The sequence below is a fragment of the Sorex fumeus genome, unplaced genomic scaffold (assembly GCF_029834395.1).
Source record: "Sorex fumeus unplaced genomic scaffold, SorFum_2.1 ptg000034l, whole genome shotgun sequence".
Classification (NCBI taxonomy): Eukaryota; Metazoa; Chordata; class Mammalia; order Eulipotyphla; family Soricidae; genus Sorex; species Sorex fumeus.
This window is the reverse complement of record NW_026606091.1, coordinates 7,305,672-7,324,138: the sequence shown is the minus strand read 5'-3', so window position 1 is coordinate 7,324,138 and position 18,467 is coordinate 7,305,672. Positions and strand designations below refer to the sequence as shown.

Below are 18,467 nucleotides of genomic sequence, written 5' to 3'. Positions count from 1 at the left end.
TGATCAAACCTGAGTTGGCTGCATCCAAGGCACCCTATATGCTCTACTATCTCTCCAGATCCCGAAACATGCTTTAAATAATCAGTAAGCCAAAGAATAATAATATAAATTTGGTACAATTCGATGCATATTTCATAAATTACCATTAAATGGACAAAAGAAAAAACCCTTATAAACCATTCACTGAAGTAAATAGTCGAAATAAATAGTCTCTAAATATCAATTATGTATTTTAAAGCTGGGTATCAAGAACCATGTCTATTACGAATAAAAGTGAAGAGATAGTATGGGAGGTAAGGCAATTGCCTAGCATACAACTGACCTATGATTCAGTTCCCTGCATGTATGACTGAGCAATGCCAGCGAACCCCGAGCACAAGAGCTAAGGGTAACCTGAGGCACAGATGGGTGTTGCCCCAATTTCTCCCCCACAAATTACTCGATCTAACATTCAATCTTACTATGATAAAAACTAACATTAACTTCTGAAACACAGACTTCTTATTAGTAAAAAATTCATGAAGTGAATTTTAATCTCTATACTAAAATCAAATAATATCTCAATGACTTTATGATTTTATCCTCTATATGATAAGCATCATAGAGAACTTTCTTTGAACATCAAAAATTTCAGTTTATACATCGAATTCTACATTTTGGGGTTGATTTTGTGGGAGTGGGAGGGTTTAGACCTGGTGGAACTTTACTCTTGGCTCTGTGCTCAGAGATTACTCCTGGCAGTGCTCATGGGACATATGCTGAGGATCAACCTTGTGTCTGCCACATACAAGTGCCTTAACCCCTGTACTATCTCTATGGCCCCAAATCCTACCTTATAAAAAACAAAAACACATTTTAAGAGTACGTAATTATGCAAAAACTTCCATAGGCATCTCTTATTACATTTCTATTATGTAAGATATAAAACATGGTGGTTGAGGCAGTTCTGAAGATAAAATCCATCTGAAGATATTCAAGGAATTATGAAAATAAACGCCACACTGTAAATCTAAGTATCATTAATGATGCAAATTTTTTAGGCAATTTGCGATAGCACAGCAGTAGGGCGTTTGCCTTGCACGCAGCCAACATGGCCGACCCGAGTTCGATTCCTCCGCCCCTCTCGGAGAGCCCGGCAAGCTACCGAGAGTATCTCGCCCACACGGCAGAGCCTGGCAAGCTCCCCATGACGTATTCGATATGCCAGACACAGTAACAACAAAGTCTCCAATGGAGACGTTACTGGGCCCGCTCGAGCAAATCGACGAACAACGGGAGGGCCTTTACATTTACTTTATATGCTTTGGGCTGGAGCAATAGCACAGCGGTAGGGCATTTACCTTGTGCATAGCCGACCTGGCGAGCCGGGTTCGATTCCTCCGCCCCTCTTGGAGAACCAGCAAGCTACTGAGAGTATCTCGCTCGCACAGCAAAGCCTGGCAAGCTCCCCGTGACGTATTGGATATTCCAAACACAGTAACAACAAGTTTGACAATGGAGACATTACTGGGCCCGCTCAAACAAAATCCATGAACAACGGGAGGACAGTGCTACAGTCCTACTTTGTGCTTTGTCTTATTTTATCCTATTTACAATACTCCATTCAAATATTATTTAAAAGTATACAATATCTTATTTTGAATTGATAAACTCTCTCACAAACTTATAAAGCTATGGCTATTGTATTTTTTATGGATGCCCAACCAGAATTTTCTTACGGTGACTTATTATAGTTATGGTACTACATACATTATATTTTTCACTTTCAACTAGCTATCTTCACAGGAAAAAAAATAACATGTGATGGATAAGCAAGCCAGTAGCATAAACTGTCCCAATTTTCATGAAAACAGTTTTACTGAAACTAATGCCAGTATTAGTTTTAACTTGCTGATAGTATCAGCAGTATTTCAATGTTAATTCCTGAAAAATAAATGGAATTCCGCTTTTTATTATTACACTCAGGTCAAGTTTGCTAAAATCTATAAAATCCACTTTTCCTCTGAAAATCTACCTCCTCCCTCCTTCCCCATCTCCAACCAACAGAAAAATTTGAAAAACAGAATATAGTGGAAAATTAATTTATTCATGCTTACATACTACCTACCTGTTTTCTTGTTAATAAACACTGTAGCACTGTAGCACTCTCCTCCCACTGTTCATCAATTTGCTCGAGTGGGCACCAGTAACGTCTCCACTGTGAGACTTGTTACTGTTTTTGGCGTATCAAATACACCACAGGGTGCTTGCCAGGCTCTGCCTTGTGGGAGGGATACTCTTGCTAGCTTGCTGGGCTCTCTGAGAGGGACAGAGGAATCAAACCTGGGTTCGGCTGCGTGCAAACCAAACACTCTACCTGCTGTGCTATTGCTCCAGTCCAACACTATTATTATTTCAGTGATCTGGAGGACAAGTAGTCCTCTGGCTTCATTCCCCCTCTGTGCTTGAGGTTGGGGAGTCATTCCCAGTGGTGCTTGGGAAACTTGCAGCGTCAGTGATCAAACCAAGGTCTCCTGCATGCAAAGCATGCACTTAGCCCACTGAGTTATATCTTACGTTGCATTACCTATTTTTATTTAGTGAAGAGAGAAATACAAGGTAGAGAAGAGTCATGGAATAGAGTAACTACAAGCAGTTTCAGTCACCTACTAGGTTCAAGTATCATGGGGTCTTCTCCTTTTTTTCAAATAATAGTACTGTAGGATACACTCTGAGAATTTTCATTGTTGGGGCTGGAGAGATGTATAGCAAGTAGGGTACTTGCCCTTAACACGGCAAAACCAGGCTTGATACCCAGCACCCCCTCTATGTAAGGCCCAGAGATAGCAGAGATTAAGGCACTTGCCTTATTTGCTGCTTACCCAGGTTTGACCCCCAACAGTACATATGGCTCCTTGAGCACTGCCAGCTGAGTATAACCAGAAGTGGACCAAAAAACCAAAACTAAATAAATACATAAATAAATACCTTACCAGGTTTTTGGGGGAGGTTATTTATAAAACAAACATTTAATTTAATAAAAATAAGTCTGAATGAATAGAAACATGTCTTTATTCAGTAACTTTTACTTTCATATTTAGTAAAATATATAGTTACCTTTAGTTTACACTGTAACTGCTTAATTTCCAAATCTATGCTCTTTGCAGATGATGATGAAACTTGTATCCGAGGAACTGGTAGCTGGGAAGCTTCCTCTGCCAAACTTGTGATTTCTGATGAAGATTCCAATTTCTTTAGTAAGTCTTCTTTCTCTTTCCGTAGTTCAGTCAAGTTCAAGTTTAGCTTCTTTTTTTTAAAGAAAACAATTGTAAATGTATTATAAAAGTAATCATATATAATATATTACCAGCAAAAATCTTACAGTTAAATGATATTAAATAATTAAAACTTGTTATTATAAGTACTTGACAAAAATTAGGATTTTATTAATTTTTGCTAAAGGTTGTATGACTTACAAAGGTTACAATAAAATGAACCATCTGTACTCAGTATCCCCTGGCTGGCTAGATTTAGTCATGATGTGGTATTTCTTTGTCCTCACATATATGTGGTTGATCCAGAGATTCACATATTTGATAACCTTGAGTTCAGGGCCGATATACTTACAGTAAAAGCCAAGCTGGAGCAGGATGGGATAGCAGATGTTAGTTGTTTATTCCACTGGGTAGATCTTCCTACCTTATATAGCAGCCAAAATGCTTCTCATTTAGCAACATAAATGTTAAGTCCAATTAGCAAAAGAGGCTTATTAGAGATTTAGTTCAAATAAATATTACACAAACAAATTCTTACTCAGTCTTATGCAATTGATTGATAGCTCTAAATACTATTTTCAAGTAATATGTATACTGCGCTAAACTTATCATAGAAATTTTAGTAAGATAAATTTTAGTATATAACATATTAGTCATTATTTTACATGAAATGGCATAAAAGAAAATATCTTAATCTTAGTCTTTCCCACTTACCAGTGTTCAGTCTGCAGTATGTCACCAAGCTATAATGGCATAACAACTCAGAGCTCCTTAAGAGGATAGCTACATTACTATTTTATTATTCCAAAGAAGCTTATAATATGGTAGTTTAACATAAGGAACAATTAGACAAAATGTACAAAATTCTCTCAGAGGTGGAAAATATTATAATTAAAGAACTATAATTAGAGAAAGCCAAAGATGTAGCTAACATGTTAGTAATATAAATATGGAGCACAAAGTGTTACTTAAATATTGGTACTATATTTAAAATATAACTCTAAACTGTACCACTAATTTTTGTGTATTAAATAAAATATGTATTTATATATACTTATGTATGTAATTATGATGTATTTGTGAATGCAGGAAGATACTTCTAAGTATGAATATTGAGATCACTGATTAAAAGCTAGATTTTATATATTTAAGATGAAAATATTTTGGTGAAATAAAATGTATCCGTGAAGAAATAATTTCTTTAGCAATACTTAAAATTTTTTTAATGCTTTCTTGGGGCCACACCTAGAGGTGCCCCGAGCTTATTTCTAGATCTAATATTAATATTAATATTCCTTAATATTAATATTCCTTATTCCTAGATCTAATATTAATTTGTTCAGGGATCACTTCTGGCAGAACTTGGGGGACCATCTGGAGTGCTGAAAAGATCGAACAAGAGTTGACCATGTGAAGGCAAGTACCCTACATTTTGCACTATTGTTCCAGTCCTTCTTCAGTAATATTCTAATTTATGAAGTAAAAGCATGTTTCTGTGGATTTTTAGAAAGTACTAGTTCATGAATGCTTTCAAATATATGTAATAACTCCATAATGGGCTGGAGCGATAGCACAGCGGTAGGGCGTTTGCCTTGCACGCGGCTGACATGGCCAACCTGAGTTCGATTCCTCCGCCCCTCTCGGAGAGCCAGGCAAGCTACCAAGAGTATCTCGCCTGCACGGCAAAACCTGGCAAGCTATCCATGACATATTGGATATGCCAAACACAGTAACAAGTCTCACGATGGAGATGGTACTGGGCCCGCTTGAGCAAATTGATGAACAATGTGAGTCACAGTGATAGTGACAGCTCCATAATAATTTTTAAAACCAAAAAATGATCCAAGCTTGAATACACCTCTTAGTCCAATAAGTTGTCAGGTTCCATAAATTATATAATGTTTCTAATATAATCTCTTCTGCTACTTTCTCAGTGAAAATTCTTTATCCCACTAACACAACTGCAATAGTCCTTCTCCTTCCCACAACCTTTCCCTACTTCAAAGCCTTTCTACAATTTTTCTAATAGCACTGCTGGCCTGTTATTCGCTTATTCAGAAAACCACCAGGGATTGCTTAGTTCGACAGAATAAAGTTCAGATGCTTGTGGTTATAACAAGACACAGATTTAAGTTGAATTTGTGTTCCAGTCAGACATAACCTAAAGTCAGATTTGCCTGTTTTCCCCAATCTTGTCTGCCATTTGTACACTGGTAATTGCAGAAATCTTTCATGCTAAAACTGTAGTTTATTATTTCCTAATTTAGGAAGATTCTTGGTACTATTCATTTCTTACGAACCACACCCAACTAGGTGCTTGGGGGGTTACTCTTACTGGTGCTCAGGGATCAAACCTAAGCCTCCAAAAAAGCAAAACATATGCGTGAAACCACAGAACTATCTTTCTTGTCCTATTTTAGTCGGAGGTGCTATACTTGGTGTGCTTGGGGGCTGCTTTGAGTCCCTCCTCAGCAGTGATCCAGGGATCATACAAGACTGGAGACAGAACCAGGGTCTCCTGCATATAAAAAATGCATTCCAGTAATATCTATATACAGATATAATTCAATGTTTAAAATAGAATAAAATGCTTATTATGGTTTCTATATTCCTATTATAAATAAAATAGAATTAGCCTAAGTGTCAAAAGCCAGGTAACTAGATAAAGAAACAGTTAAGGTAGATAACTAGATATATACAACAGAATACCACCCATCTAAAAGAGAAGGCAAAATCATGCTGCTACTTGAATGGATTTGAAGAGCATCACGCTCAGTGAAATGAGTCAGAAAAATAGGGACAAATTAAAAATATCTCTCTTATATGTGGGAAATAATTAAGCATAGCAAGTGACTAACATGATATCCTTTTAATTAGAAACTTTTATTCCTTTGATCCATTCACAGTGATACTCAGAGGTTACTCCCAGCATTCTATGGTGCTAAGTATTAAACCCAGGGTTCCTGTATGATAATGAGCTCCAATGCAGTGCACCATTGTCTCAGAACTCCACAATATTTTAGAAGTCTACTTCAATTTAAAAGTTGACTTCAGTGAGAATAAGGACTGAGATTTTTATGGATTTATGTGCAGATAGTTATTCTAACCAAGGATCATAAAACAATAAAATGATAAGTTTAAAGCTAGGCACAAGTTATTATTTAAATATAACATTGACGTGTAAGTATAAAATGGAAATAAACCTTTCAGTAGCTGAAGAAGAAGGAAGGAGGAGACTTAGTCCTTCATGAGTCACCCCATAGTAGGCAGAACCCTAAGATGACCTTCAAGAACCCAAGGTCCTTGTTTACTTGTTTATAATATAATATTTCCCCATATATATTGGTTCTAAGAGTGGCACTACAAGGGTTTAAGGAAGGTAACTGTGAGCAATGAAACAGAGATGAGTCCTACAACCATAAGGAGCTGAGTTTTTACAGCAAACACATGAGCTTTTGAGAAAAGCCTGAGCTCTCAGAAGGAGGGCAGCCTGGCTGACACAGCTTGTGATACTCAGGAGCTTGACACCACCAAGCTGTGCCAGGCTCTGGACCCATGAAATATGCAGTAATGAAGTTGTATTGGCATCCTTTCTTTTATTAGACTGTGTTTCACTGCACTTTGAAGATATGCAGTTTCTTTCTTTACAAGAACCCTGAACCATAAAATGGAATTATGACTCCTGAAGCCTCAGGTGATGGTTAGCATTTTTTAGCAATAAAGTATTTTTTAATTAAGGAGTTCACAATTTTAAGACATAATGTTATTACATACTTAGTAGACTATGGTATACTATAAACATAACTTACTTGTACTGGGAAGCCAAAAATTTGTATGACTCATTTTATTGCCATATTGACTCTATTGTAGTGGCTAGTAACCAAAGTCACAATATCTATAAGGTGTGCCAGTATATTGCTTCCAAGTTGCTAAGTTTATACTAATTTTTTATGTTTCATGGAAAGCTAATGAGTCTGAATACTGGAAAATTAAACCTTTATTTGAACCTATTCCTTGTTTTCTTACTGCCGCCCTTCCCCAACACCCAGACTTGATTACATCTTCACTCATATATTCTAGTTTAGTTTTCTTTTCCTTATTCATAATTTTTCATTAACTTTGTTTCTTTAATGATTTTTAAAAATTATTGTATTTCCTGTACTAGCAATACACTGTACTTATATCAGAGCTTCATTTTGTAGTTTTTCAAGCAAAAATTTCTGTCCAGAAGTCTCCTTCTACTGTTTTTTATCAGTAAGTGAAGAATCCCAAGAGGAGGAAAAGCAAACCTCCCTTAATGACCTCTCTCCACTTACTTGAAGTAGATTTATTCACAAATTTGTTTTCTTCTGGAGGCCCAAGATAACATGCTCTTGGAGATTTCAATAGAAGGCATTTGAATTCAAACTCTATCATTCATTACATTTTGGCAGGGGGCAGAGCGGGTACAGGGAGGATTTAGGTTTTGGGTTATGCGTGATGGTAGTCAAGGCTGTCTCCTGGCTCTGAGCTCAGGTATCACTCCTGTGGGTGCCTGGGGGACTATATATGGTACTGGAGTTTGAAACAGAATTGTCCAGGTGAAAGGCAAACTCCTTACCCTGTGTTATCTCTGGTCCTTCATTCATATTTTTAAGACTATGCAATAAACAATGTGTCAGGTCTGTTTCCAGTGATATACAAAAACGTCATAATCCTGACATTTAGGTAGCTACCAGAATATAAATTAAAATTACATGATAGTAAGAAACAGGAACTCCTATTAAGGACAAGAACAGAGTCCTGTCTGGTAAAAGTTGGTTGTGACTTGCTTTCATGTATCTTTCCTGATTTATATTAACATTCAAACATAAATTATCAGAACAAAAATCAAGCAGGGTCACAGATGACTGGTTAAAGAAACTTTGGTACATCTACACAATGGAGTACTACGTAGATGTTAGAAAAGACGAAATCATGAAATTTACATACAAGTTGTACTACATGGAAAGTATCATGTTAAGTGAAATGACTCAGAAAGAAAGAGATAGACATAGAAAGATTGCATTCATCTGGGGAACATAAAGTAACAAAATAGGAGACTAACACTCAAGAATGGCCGAGATTAGTACCAGGAATTTTACTCCATGGCTTGGAGGCCAGCCACACATGCTAGGGGAAAAGGGAGCTCAGATAGAGAAGGGAACACCAAATAAAGGTGTTGGGAGGATCCTCCCAGGAGGGGAGAAGCATGCTGAAAGTGGGCTATAGACCAACCATTATTGTCACCCATTGCCTCTTTTGCAAACCACAACACCCAATAAGAAACAGAAGGGAATGCCCTGCCACAGAGGCAGGGTGGGATGAGGGGAGATGGGGGATGGGAGGGATACTGGGATCCGTGGTGGTGGGAAATGGGCACTGGTGGAGGGATGGGCATTTGATCATTGTACTATTGAAACGAAGCACAAAAATTTGTAAGTCTACAACTTTAGCTCATATGTCTCACTAATAAAAAAAATTAATAAAAATACAAGCAGGATCCATAGAAAAAATGGAGCAAGAGCAGCTGAAGTGAAAAGTAGTAAAGTAGTTAGGGGATAAATAATCTAAAAGAACTGATTCCAGAATTGCCCCCATTCCTAAACAATACATTTTAAGGTACACTATAACTTGAGGTTTCTGAAAAAATTATATTTGGTATTTGCCTATTAAAATGTGCAAAGCTAGCTGAGGAATATGTAAAGAAATTGCTTTGGAGGATTCACTTAGTTTAGGACCAATGCTCTATGTGAATTAAATATGATTTGGCATAGCTCTTCATTTCCAATTAACTGATTCTGACCTATCTTTGTATTCTGGATAGTAACCATCAAGTATGATTCAAGTATACTGTTCAGTTCTCCATGTATATGTTTGACTACTGGGCTAGAAACTAAATAAACTGTGTTTTAGCTTCTTGAAAATGTTTTTTGTTGTGAATGTGGGATTTGAAAAGCTGAAAACTGAGGTTATTAAGGGGGAGTGAATGGACTGAAAGGGCCCAATGGACTGTAATGAAGGGATATTGACATTTTAGTAGTGGGTATGGTCTGATAGTGCTGAACCCCTAAAGCATATGAACTGTTAAACTCTTGCAAACCAGTGTTACCTCACAAAAGGAAAACAAAACCACCACCACCACTACCAGCACCCCTCACCCTGCCCCCAAATAACAGAAGTCTCTACAAAGTTTTTCCACAGAAGCCAAATCAGTCAACATTCCTACACTTAGTGAATGAGGGTTCCTTTGCCATCACATTCCACTAACACTGGTTGTTCGCATTCTTTTTGAGATAGGTAATTCTCACTAGTGTGAGAAGAGACCAAAGGACAGTGGTAGAGTATCTGGGAACTTTGTTGATGGTGGTGGTGGTGGTAAAAATAATATTTTATGCCAAAACTATAAACATTAACTATACTGTCAGTCATGTTACTTCCATAAGGATAAAATTAAAGTTAAAAAACACCATTGAAATTTTAGAAAATGTAGTCAAATATGAAGTTGATGGTAGGATCAGAAGAACAGAATTTCTTATAAGTTTATAGGGAAAATGGCTGGCTACAGAAGACAGAAGAATTCTTTCTGGGTCAGGGGTAGGCATCAACATTTTTGAAAACTTAATGAATAACCAAAGTATAAGATTAGGGTTAGTTCCAATATACAATAGTAGACATTTAAGTTTTATTTATTTTTTGAAATCAAAAAAGGAAATAACAATTATTAAGCGAGAATAGTGTTTTATTTTTATATCACCATAATTTTAAATATTAAATTCTGCATATATCTGATATTACTGAATAAGGTTATTTCATGTTGAATACATAATATTTATTCAACATTTTCAAATGTTGAATAAGGTTATTTACATAAATAAGCAATTTATATTCTACAATCAGATTTTTCTGGCTCATACTTATGTAGAGCAGCAATTTAAAAACATTAACATAATTTAAAAAATATATAATAATGTTACCAGAAGAACGGAGACTGGAGAAATAAATTATAGTTCAAACTATATATATAAGTTCTATAGAAAAGAACCTCCTAGAAACTTAATAACATTGCTCTCTCATGTGAAGTGATTGGAGCTATGTTCTTTCATTGGTAATATTATTCCTTTGCAGGAATAATAACAGAAAGAAGTAACACTGTATGTTGCCCCTGTATAAGACTAAAAGCACAGTCACTTAATTACAACATTATATCAATTACAAAGAAAATTATATGATTTTCCAGATCACTAGCAGAATATTTTCCATGAAAGTGCTTACTTACAAAGATAAATGGTTCAGATTAATAACTCTTTCAAATTAGTAACAAATGTCTTATATTTAAGAGTTTATTTTTTATCACTCGGAAGCTTCAAGAAAAAATAAAAATTAAAAACCATCACCCCTCTTCTCCCAAAACACCAAAAAACCCCCCAAAAAACTAAAAAGCGTAATAAAAAAGAAATGATTTGTATAACAGAAATTCTTATAAAAATGCACCGAGTAATTCTATAACTCATTTATAAACTGTTTTCTGACAAATGAGTTGTTAGAAGCCTAAAGTATGTTTCACAAAATGTCAAGCAAATGAAGGTAACATAGAGGACTTTTTACCAATGCTTTTGCTTGTAGTTAGACTTCAGTAGCCTTTAGAGACCATTAAGTACCCTTTGGCTAATTGGCCAATGGTAGATTAATCCTCTTTTTATTCTAGCAGCACTATTTTAACACCCTTTACACTCTGTCAGTGTAGTGTCTGAATGACAAAATAATATTGTGCATGAATAATAAGCAGAAAAGTTAAATTAACATTTCATGTTTCACATGCCATACCTATGTGTCAGAAGAATTTCTTTTTAAGTCACTGACATTCAACTTTTTAAAACAATCTCATGTTGACATCTTATTGAGGTGAATCTTCCTAATTACTGCTAATTGCTTATCAAGAAAAAAACTCATGAAGTGCAGTTGTCTTGTGCAGATGAACTCGGCTCCACTGTGCACATTAAAGACAAAGCATGACACCTAAGGTGCTACTTTGTTATAAGGTCATACTAAATATGGTTTGCAATTAACAGAGCAGGTTTTTTTTAATGGGACTGAATATGCCAATCTGTCTTGATGGGTTCAAATTAGATTTTGTAAAAGAAATATGGACATATCCATGTGAATCAGGACTATACTGCTTTGAAAAGCATTTATAAGGAGCAAAATTAATTGAATATACTTATATTTTGGGCTGGAGCCATAGCAAAACGGGTAGGGTGTTTGCCTTGCACGCGGCCGACCATATCAACCTGGGTTCGATTCCTCCTCCCCTCTCGGAGAGCCCGGCAAGCTATCGAGAGTATATTGCCCACGCAGCAAAGCCTGGCAAGCTGACCATGATGTATTCGATATGCCAAACACAGTAACAAGATGTCTCAAACTGGAGACGTTACTGGGCCCGCTCGAGCAAAATCGATGAACAACAGGAGGACAGTGACAGTGACAGTGACTTATATTTTATAACGTAAAGTCTAGGTAAATTCCAATTACATATTTTGTAAGTGTGTTTGGAAATAATTTCCAAAATAAAAATTAACAATATTTCAAATTTTAATTGTTTAAAAACAGTGTACTCCTACTTTGAACTTTCAAGTCAGCACAAATAATGAAGGTATTTGTCATGTGGCTTTGCTTTATTGTTGTTTTGACATTATAGAAATGTCTAGTAAATAGTAATCTATATGACCATAAGAATATAAAGTTTCAAAATAAAATTGCTGAACTAATTACTTTGCTTTGTTTGAGGGCCACACCAAGTAGTGTTTAGGGCTTCCTCATGGCTCTGCACTTACGGAGTACTCCTGGCAGGGTGTGGGGGACCATATGAGATGCCAAAGATTGAACCTGGGTTGACTGGATGCAAGATAAGCACCCTACTATCTCTCCAGTCTCTCCTCTCCTCACTTTCTCTCCCTCTCCTCCACCTCTTCCTCCACCCCTTTCCTCTGGCACACCTGTCTATGCTCTGGGATTACTCCAGGCTCTGCTCTCAGAGGTCACTACTTGTGGGGTTTAGGAGACTGTGCAAAGTTTTCAACCCAGTTGTAAAGCAAGACATGCTTTACTCTGTCTGGCCCGAGTTTCAATCTTAAAATAAAAGACCGATTAATTTTTAGTCTTCAAATGTTCTTTTAAATAATCATTTAGGGTATCATTTCTATTGGAGTACCACCTTACTCTCACTCTGCAAGTTTTTATATGAATTACTTCATTATTATTCCACTTGAGCCATTTTCTCATTTTATGTTCTTCTCTGATTACTTAGAAATGCCTCAAAATATTTACATCAGAATTTTAAAAGATAACTCTTTTAAAAGATAACTGAGTTAATCCTTTCACTATACAACATTTCTATTTAAAAATAAATCTTGAAAATTTGTAGAAATTCTGTTTTTGACCTAGTTAATCAAACGTTTTTTGCTGCTATTACTGGCCTCCTCAGCAGTAGTCAGTCCTAAGATTCAAACATGGCAGTACTTGGCCCAGCAATGAAGGCCTGGAATGTTCATTCTTGGGCCTGGCCATACAGTGCTACCTACACAGTGGTGCTGGTGTCATTATGACTAGCATATCTGTGTGTGGAGCCATTATGACCAGATTCTGGCCATGCACTGTTAAGAGACCGAACTCAGAACCTTGCATAGTCCATGAATAACCACTACCACCAGTTCATCTGTGACCATTTTAGATAAATACTTGCAGTAAGACCTTTTATTACATAAGTCAAATATGAAAGAGCCCCCAGTATGCAATCGTGTTACACTAGAACGTGACAGGGACGAATGGAGACATTACTGGTGCCTGCTTGAGCAAATCGATGAACAACTGGGTGATAGTGATAGTGATAGTCAAATAATTCATATTGTAATGAATTCTTGTCAAAGTGACTTTTACAATTCATTTAATTTTATCTCGAGTACAGATTATCAATTTTTATATTATTTAATTTGAACCTGTTATTCAATATTTACATATTTACATCGGTCTATAACAAATCTCACTAAAAATAACAATGTAATATCTGCTTATGAACATTCAGTTATATTCTCCCATTTCTCAGTTCCTCTCATTACAATCAACAGCATTTTATGGTAGTGATCATTCACTTCTGCTTGAGATACTTTCATCACTTGGCTTCCGGGATACTTCTTTCTCCTCCTTTTCTTTTTAGTTAATTATTCACACTTTCCATGTGGTCTTTCTGCATTTGCCCCAGTTTTAAAGGTAGGTGGGAGGGGCAGGACTCATAGCTAGTAGTTCTCTTTTCTATGTTTCTCCCTAGGTAATACTTTTCCAGTCTCAAGATGTTAACAAATTATGATTCAACACTATTAACTACCAAACTACTACATCTAACTAAACTCGGTCATCTACTTTAAATTTTAAAATATCTTACTGCTCATCTGATTTCCTTGCTGCAGCAACAAATTTGCATTTGGTTATAATGATAGGATTTCATAGATTTTTTTTTATCATCTGCGGTTTTATATTTTTTGTTAAAGCAAGGGCACTTATAAGGATATTTGTTATATTTTAACTAAATTTCTTTTTTTAATGTAAAAGTACTGCTATTTATTCAGCCACTAGATTAGCTGATTGAATTGGGCATGAACTCCACCTTACTTTTTTCCCCCCATTTTTTTATAATTTTATTTATTTAATCACCGTGAGAGCAGTTACAAAGCTTTCGGACTTAAGTCTTGGTCATACAATGAAACACCCTTACCTTCACCAGGGCCCATTCTTCACCACCAAAACCCCCAGTATACCCCTATCCTATACCCTCCCTCCCCCTACCTGTGGGGCAGATGATTTCCACATTACTCTCTCTCTACTTTGATTACATTCAATATTTTGACACCAGACCCACCATTATTATTTGGGATTTTACCCCAACACTTAGATCTGGTGAAAGGCAACAGTAGACAATTTGTTTTCTATTGCTGGTTATGAATAACATATGGCGTCGTGTGGCTGCAGTAGTGGCCGCGTGATTTTAGAATTCTGAAGTTTTAACAAATAAATCTGGAGGGATTTCTGCCAGAACCTGCTGGGTTCTGAGATTTGTTGCTGAGTCTCTGGGATCATGGCCGTTAAGCAGCTTGATTAGGAGCCAGAGGGGCCGTTCATGGGCGGTGACTCAGGGTCTCATTGGGGTGGGGAGGTAAGGGCTGGCTACACCCCCATCCCGTGAGGCCCCACGTGTCTCATCACTGCAGGCCTAAACCTGACTGTCCAGTGGCCTCTGAAGGATGGCGGTCACTGGGCCGCCAGGGGTAACAGGCCAAGGCATGAAACCTACTCCCACCTGGGTGGCTCCAATGCCAGTAATCTGCTGCAGAAACAGGATGCATTTCTGCCAAAAGAAATTTGAGTTCCAAGATTTGTTTCTGAGTCTCTGGGACCATGGCCATTAAGCAGCTTGATCAGGAGCTAGAGAGGCCGTTCATGGGTGTTGACTTGGGATCTTGTTGGGATGGGGACAAGAGGGCCGGCTCCACCCCCACCCAGCGAGGCCCCGCATGTCTCATCACTGAGGGTGCAAACCTGACTGTCCAGTGGCCTCTGGAATATGGTGGCCACCGAGCCACCTAGGGGAGCAGATGGAGGGACAGCACCCTTTCCCCCAGGTTGGCCTGGTGATAGTAACTTACTGTGTGATCTGGATGTATTTCTGCCAAAAGCCGCTGGGTTTTGAGATTTGTTTCTGAGTCTCTGGGATTATGGCTGTTATGCAGGTTGATCAGGAGCCTGAGAGGCCATTCGTGGGCGGCAACTCAGGGTCTTGTTGGAACGGGGAGGGAAGGGCTGGCTCCACCCCCATCCTGTGAGACCCTGCGTGTCTTGTCACTATGGGCCCAAACCTGACTGTCCAGTGGCCTCTGGAAGATGATGGCCACTCTGCCGCCAGGGGGAACAGGCCAAGGCACGAAACCTATTCCCACCTGGGGTGGCCCAGCACCGGTAACCTACTGCAGGGACCAGAAGCATTTCTGCCAAAAGTCATTGGGTTTTGAGATTTCTTTCTGAGTCTCTGGGATTGTGGCCGTTAAGCAGTTTGATCAGAAACCAGAGAGGCAATGCTTCTAATTATATAGCTGAGCTGGAGGTGGTTTGTGGGTGTGTCTCCCACATACCTAACTTTTGGCCATTTACTTTCTTGGTAAAATTTGCCCCAAGTTTTTGAGGTCTAGCCAAAGGCACAGCAGCAATTTTGGGGTATCTGGAAGTCTGAAGGCCCCATCAGGCTGCTGATGCACTCACCTCACAGGTACAGATTGACCTGCTGGTGGCACCATACCCCCTAACCAAATTTCTTGACTTTTTCCTCAAATGAGGTTTTGTCTCTCACAATATAGATGTATGTGCACTGTCATCAATGTTCTAGTCATTTTAATTAGAACCCTGATTAAGAACCTTACAATTTAACTCTTTTACATTATTATATATGACTGGCTATCACGCTCTGTGACTTGTACCACTATACCATCTAGTTTCTTCTCCTTCTATATTTATTAAGAATGTCTAGATGCTTATCATCTTTTGCTATAAACCACCTCTTAAATCTGCTTTTATTTAAACTTCAGTATCTCAAACTTTAGTCTTAGTCCTCACTGCACATGAGAACCATATAAGAGCTTTTAAAAACTAAAAGGGTGACAGAAGGACTACAATTTAGACTCAATGGTTTCGATAGGGTCCGGGAATAGGTGTTTTTTAATATTCCACCCTCCACCCACCAGCCAGAAAAGGATAGCATGTAATTAGGGCAGAGGATCATAGCTATTCCAGATTACTCACTATTCTCAGTAAATTACTTTCTCATACTTACTGCCACTTCACATATTCCTCTTAATGGCTTTGTTTCATACATACAACTTTTAACTATTTTCCTGCATTTTCATAAAAGGTCCAACTCTCCTATTAGTATTTTGCACAGCGCCAAGATAATATTTAATTGTTGAATATCCCTTCATTAGTGTGTGTTACATGTGTCACTGTAACTGTCACTCTCACTATCCTCCCGTTGTTCATCGATTTGCTCGAGTCTTATAATTACATGCGTCAGGTACATGAAATTGAATTGTAAAAAATAAGAACACACATGAAGCCAGTATTTTAGGCATTTAGAGCACTGTAGCACTATCCTCCCGTTGTTCACTGATTTGCTCAAGCGGGCACCAGTAACGTCTCACAACAAGCTGTGAGACTTGGTACTGTTTGGGGCAAATCGAATACGTCATGAGTAGCTTGCCAGGCTTTGCTGTGTGAGCAGGATACTCTCAGTAGCTTCCTGGGCTCTCTGAGAGGGGCGGAGGAATCAAACCTGGATCTGCCACATGCAAGGCAAAGGTGCTACCCGCTGTGCTATCACTCCAGTCCAAACAATAGACTGGCCAAAATTCTAAATCACAGGTATTTAAATATCATAATTACTAAGATAAAATGTAACTTCCAGATTCTAATCTTGTCAAATTTTCAGTCAGCTCATCTATGTAAAAATATGTCAATAAAAAGAATGAGATAGTATAAAGAAAATAAGATTGTTTAATATAAAACTGGCCTTAAAACTAGAAAATACTATTAAATTTTATTAAATATAAATTTATTCAGATCACGTTTTCTTATCTTAGTATTTCTGTGGTAAGATCAGAAGTGAATCTGAGAACAGAGTATGAATTTACAGTGCAGTGTTCTAAGTGATAATAAGAGTTCTTTACAAAGTCTAATGCAAGACACAGACATTCTATTAACAAATATTGCTTGGTTCATCTACAAGATAGGACATAAGAATAAGACAGTCACGTCCAATTCCACATGGATTCTCATCTTACATCCTGGTTTTTGCACAGTTTACCTTGCGAACATGATCCGAGTGACATTTCACAAATTCTTGGATAAATGTTGCTACACTCTGCTAGGAGAGAGACAGGCTGTGTCATGCACAGATCAATAATAGCACTGTGTTTCATCAGCCTCAAAATCAAAAGTGCTTCATCTGGCAAAAGCCATGGCCCTAGAGAATCTGACATATATAAACTGAAAACCCTACAAAGAATGTGTACTGCACAAACTATTGGAGCTAAAGAAAGGCTGTACATTAGCAATGAAATACACTAAGAAAGTTTTCTGTTTCATTATTACTAGAGATATGAATAAAGATCACGAAAATGGTAATCAAGCTTTTAAAATTCTGTAATTCTTGACAAAAAGCACTAAGTCCTGTACAATGAAACACCTTCTATCTTTTGAAGGTTACATAAATACATATAAATCAAAGAAAAAATGTACATTTAGGATATCATACATATCAGATGAATGTTTCTAGTTCAAATATATTAAAATATATTAAATTCAACATATACATGAGTGTTTTATTGTGATCCATAAAATGTAGTCCTTTTAAAATTATAGGGTTTTAGCAATAAGACTCCAGATTTAGTAGTTAATAAACTCAGTGTTTGGATGTTATATTAGTCTGAAAAACCAAGTCATTTGTTGATAGTTATTCATTGGTTTATGCTCTGTTCTTAATTCCAGAGCCTGACATTTGGCAAAAGTCCTTCATGTGGATCTTGATTAAGCTACTTTAAGACTAATTGCTTAACGTAATAGGGTAAGACATTAAGAAATGTGAAAATTCAAATTCTAAAAATTAACCTTCTTATGACAATTTTTACCCAAAGTCTTTGAGAACAATATCTATAGTTGTGGAATTTAGCTAGATCTGGTTCAGTGCAGAAGAACCAATAATTCATTGACGTACCAAAATAATGACATCCACTAAAAAATTAACAAAAACTTCTATTTCTTGGGACCAAAGAGATAGTAAAGCAGGAAAAGCACTCATTTAGCACGAGACCAATCCAGGTCTAAATCTCAGCACCACATATGGCCCATGAACCTTCCAGGAGTGATCCCTGAGAACAGAGCCTGCAGAAAGCCCTGAATACCACTGGTGTGGCATCCAAACCTAAGTATACAAACATATATATATATATATACATATATATATATATATATATATACACACACACACATATGTATTTCTATAGTGGTTTATACTTATAAAACATATAAACTGAAATAACATATTTGAATTCTAGGGAGCAGTGATATTGTATAAAAGTCTGGTTTCCAGATTATATTTGT

General features: G+C 37.2%; 1 protein-coding gene across 3 annotated transcripts in view; it reads right to left on the bottom strand.

Moving 5' to 3' along the window:
* Positions 1 to 18,467, bottom strand: part of CNTLN (centlein) — a 277,449-nt gene that overhangs the window by 39,715 nt on the left and 219,267 nt on the right. For all 3 annotated transcript variants that reach the window (XM_056117337.1, XM_056117338.1, XM_056117339.1), the window contains exon 19: positions 3,097 to 3,285. In XM_056117337.1, the coding sequence (XP_055973312.1) occupies positions 3,097 to 3,285 (189 nt within the window). The remainder of the gene's footprint in view (positions 1 to 3,096; positions 3,286 to 18,467) is intronic.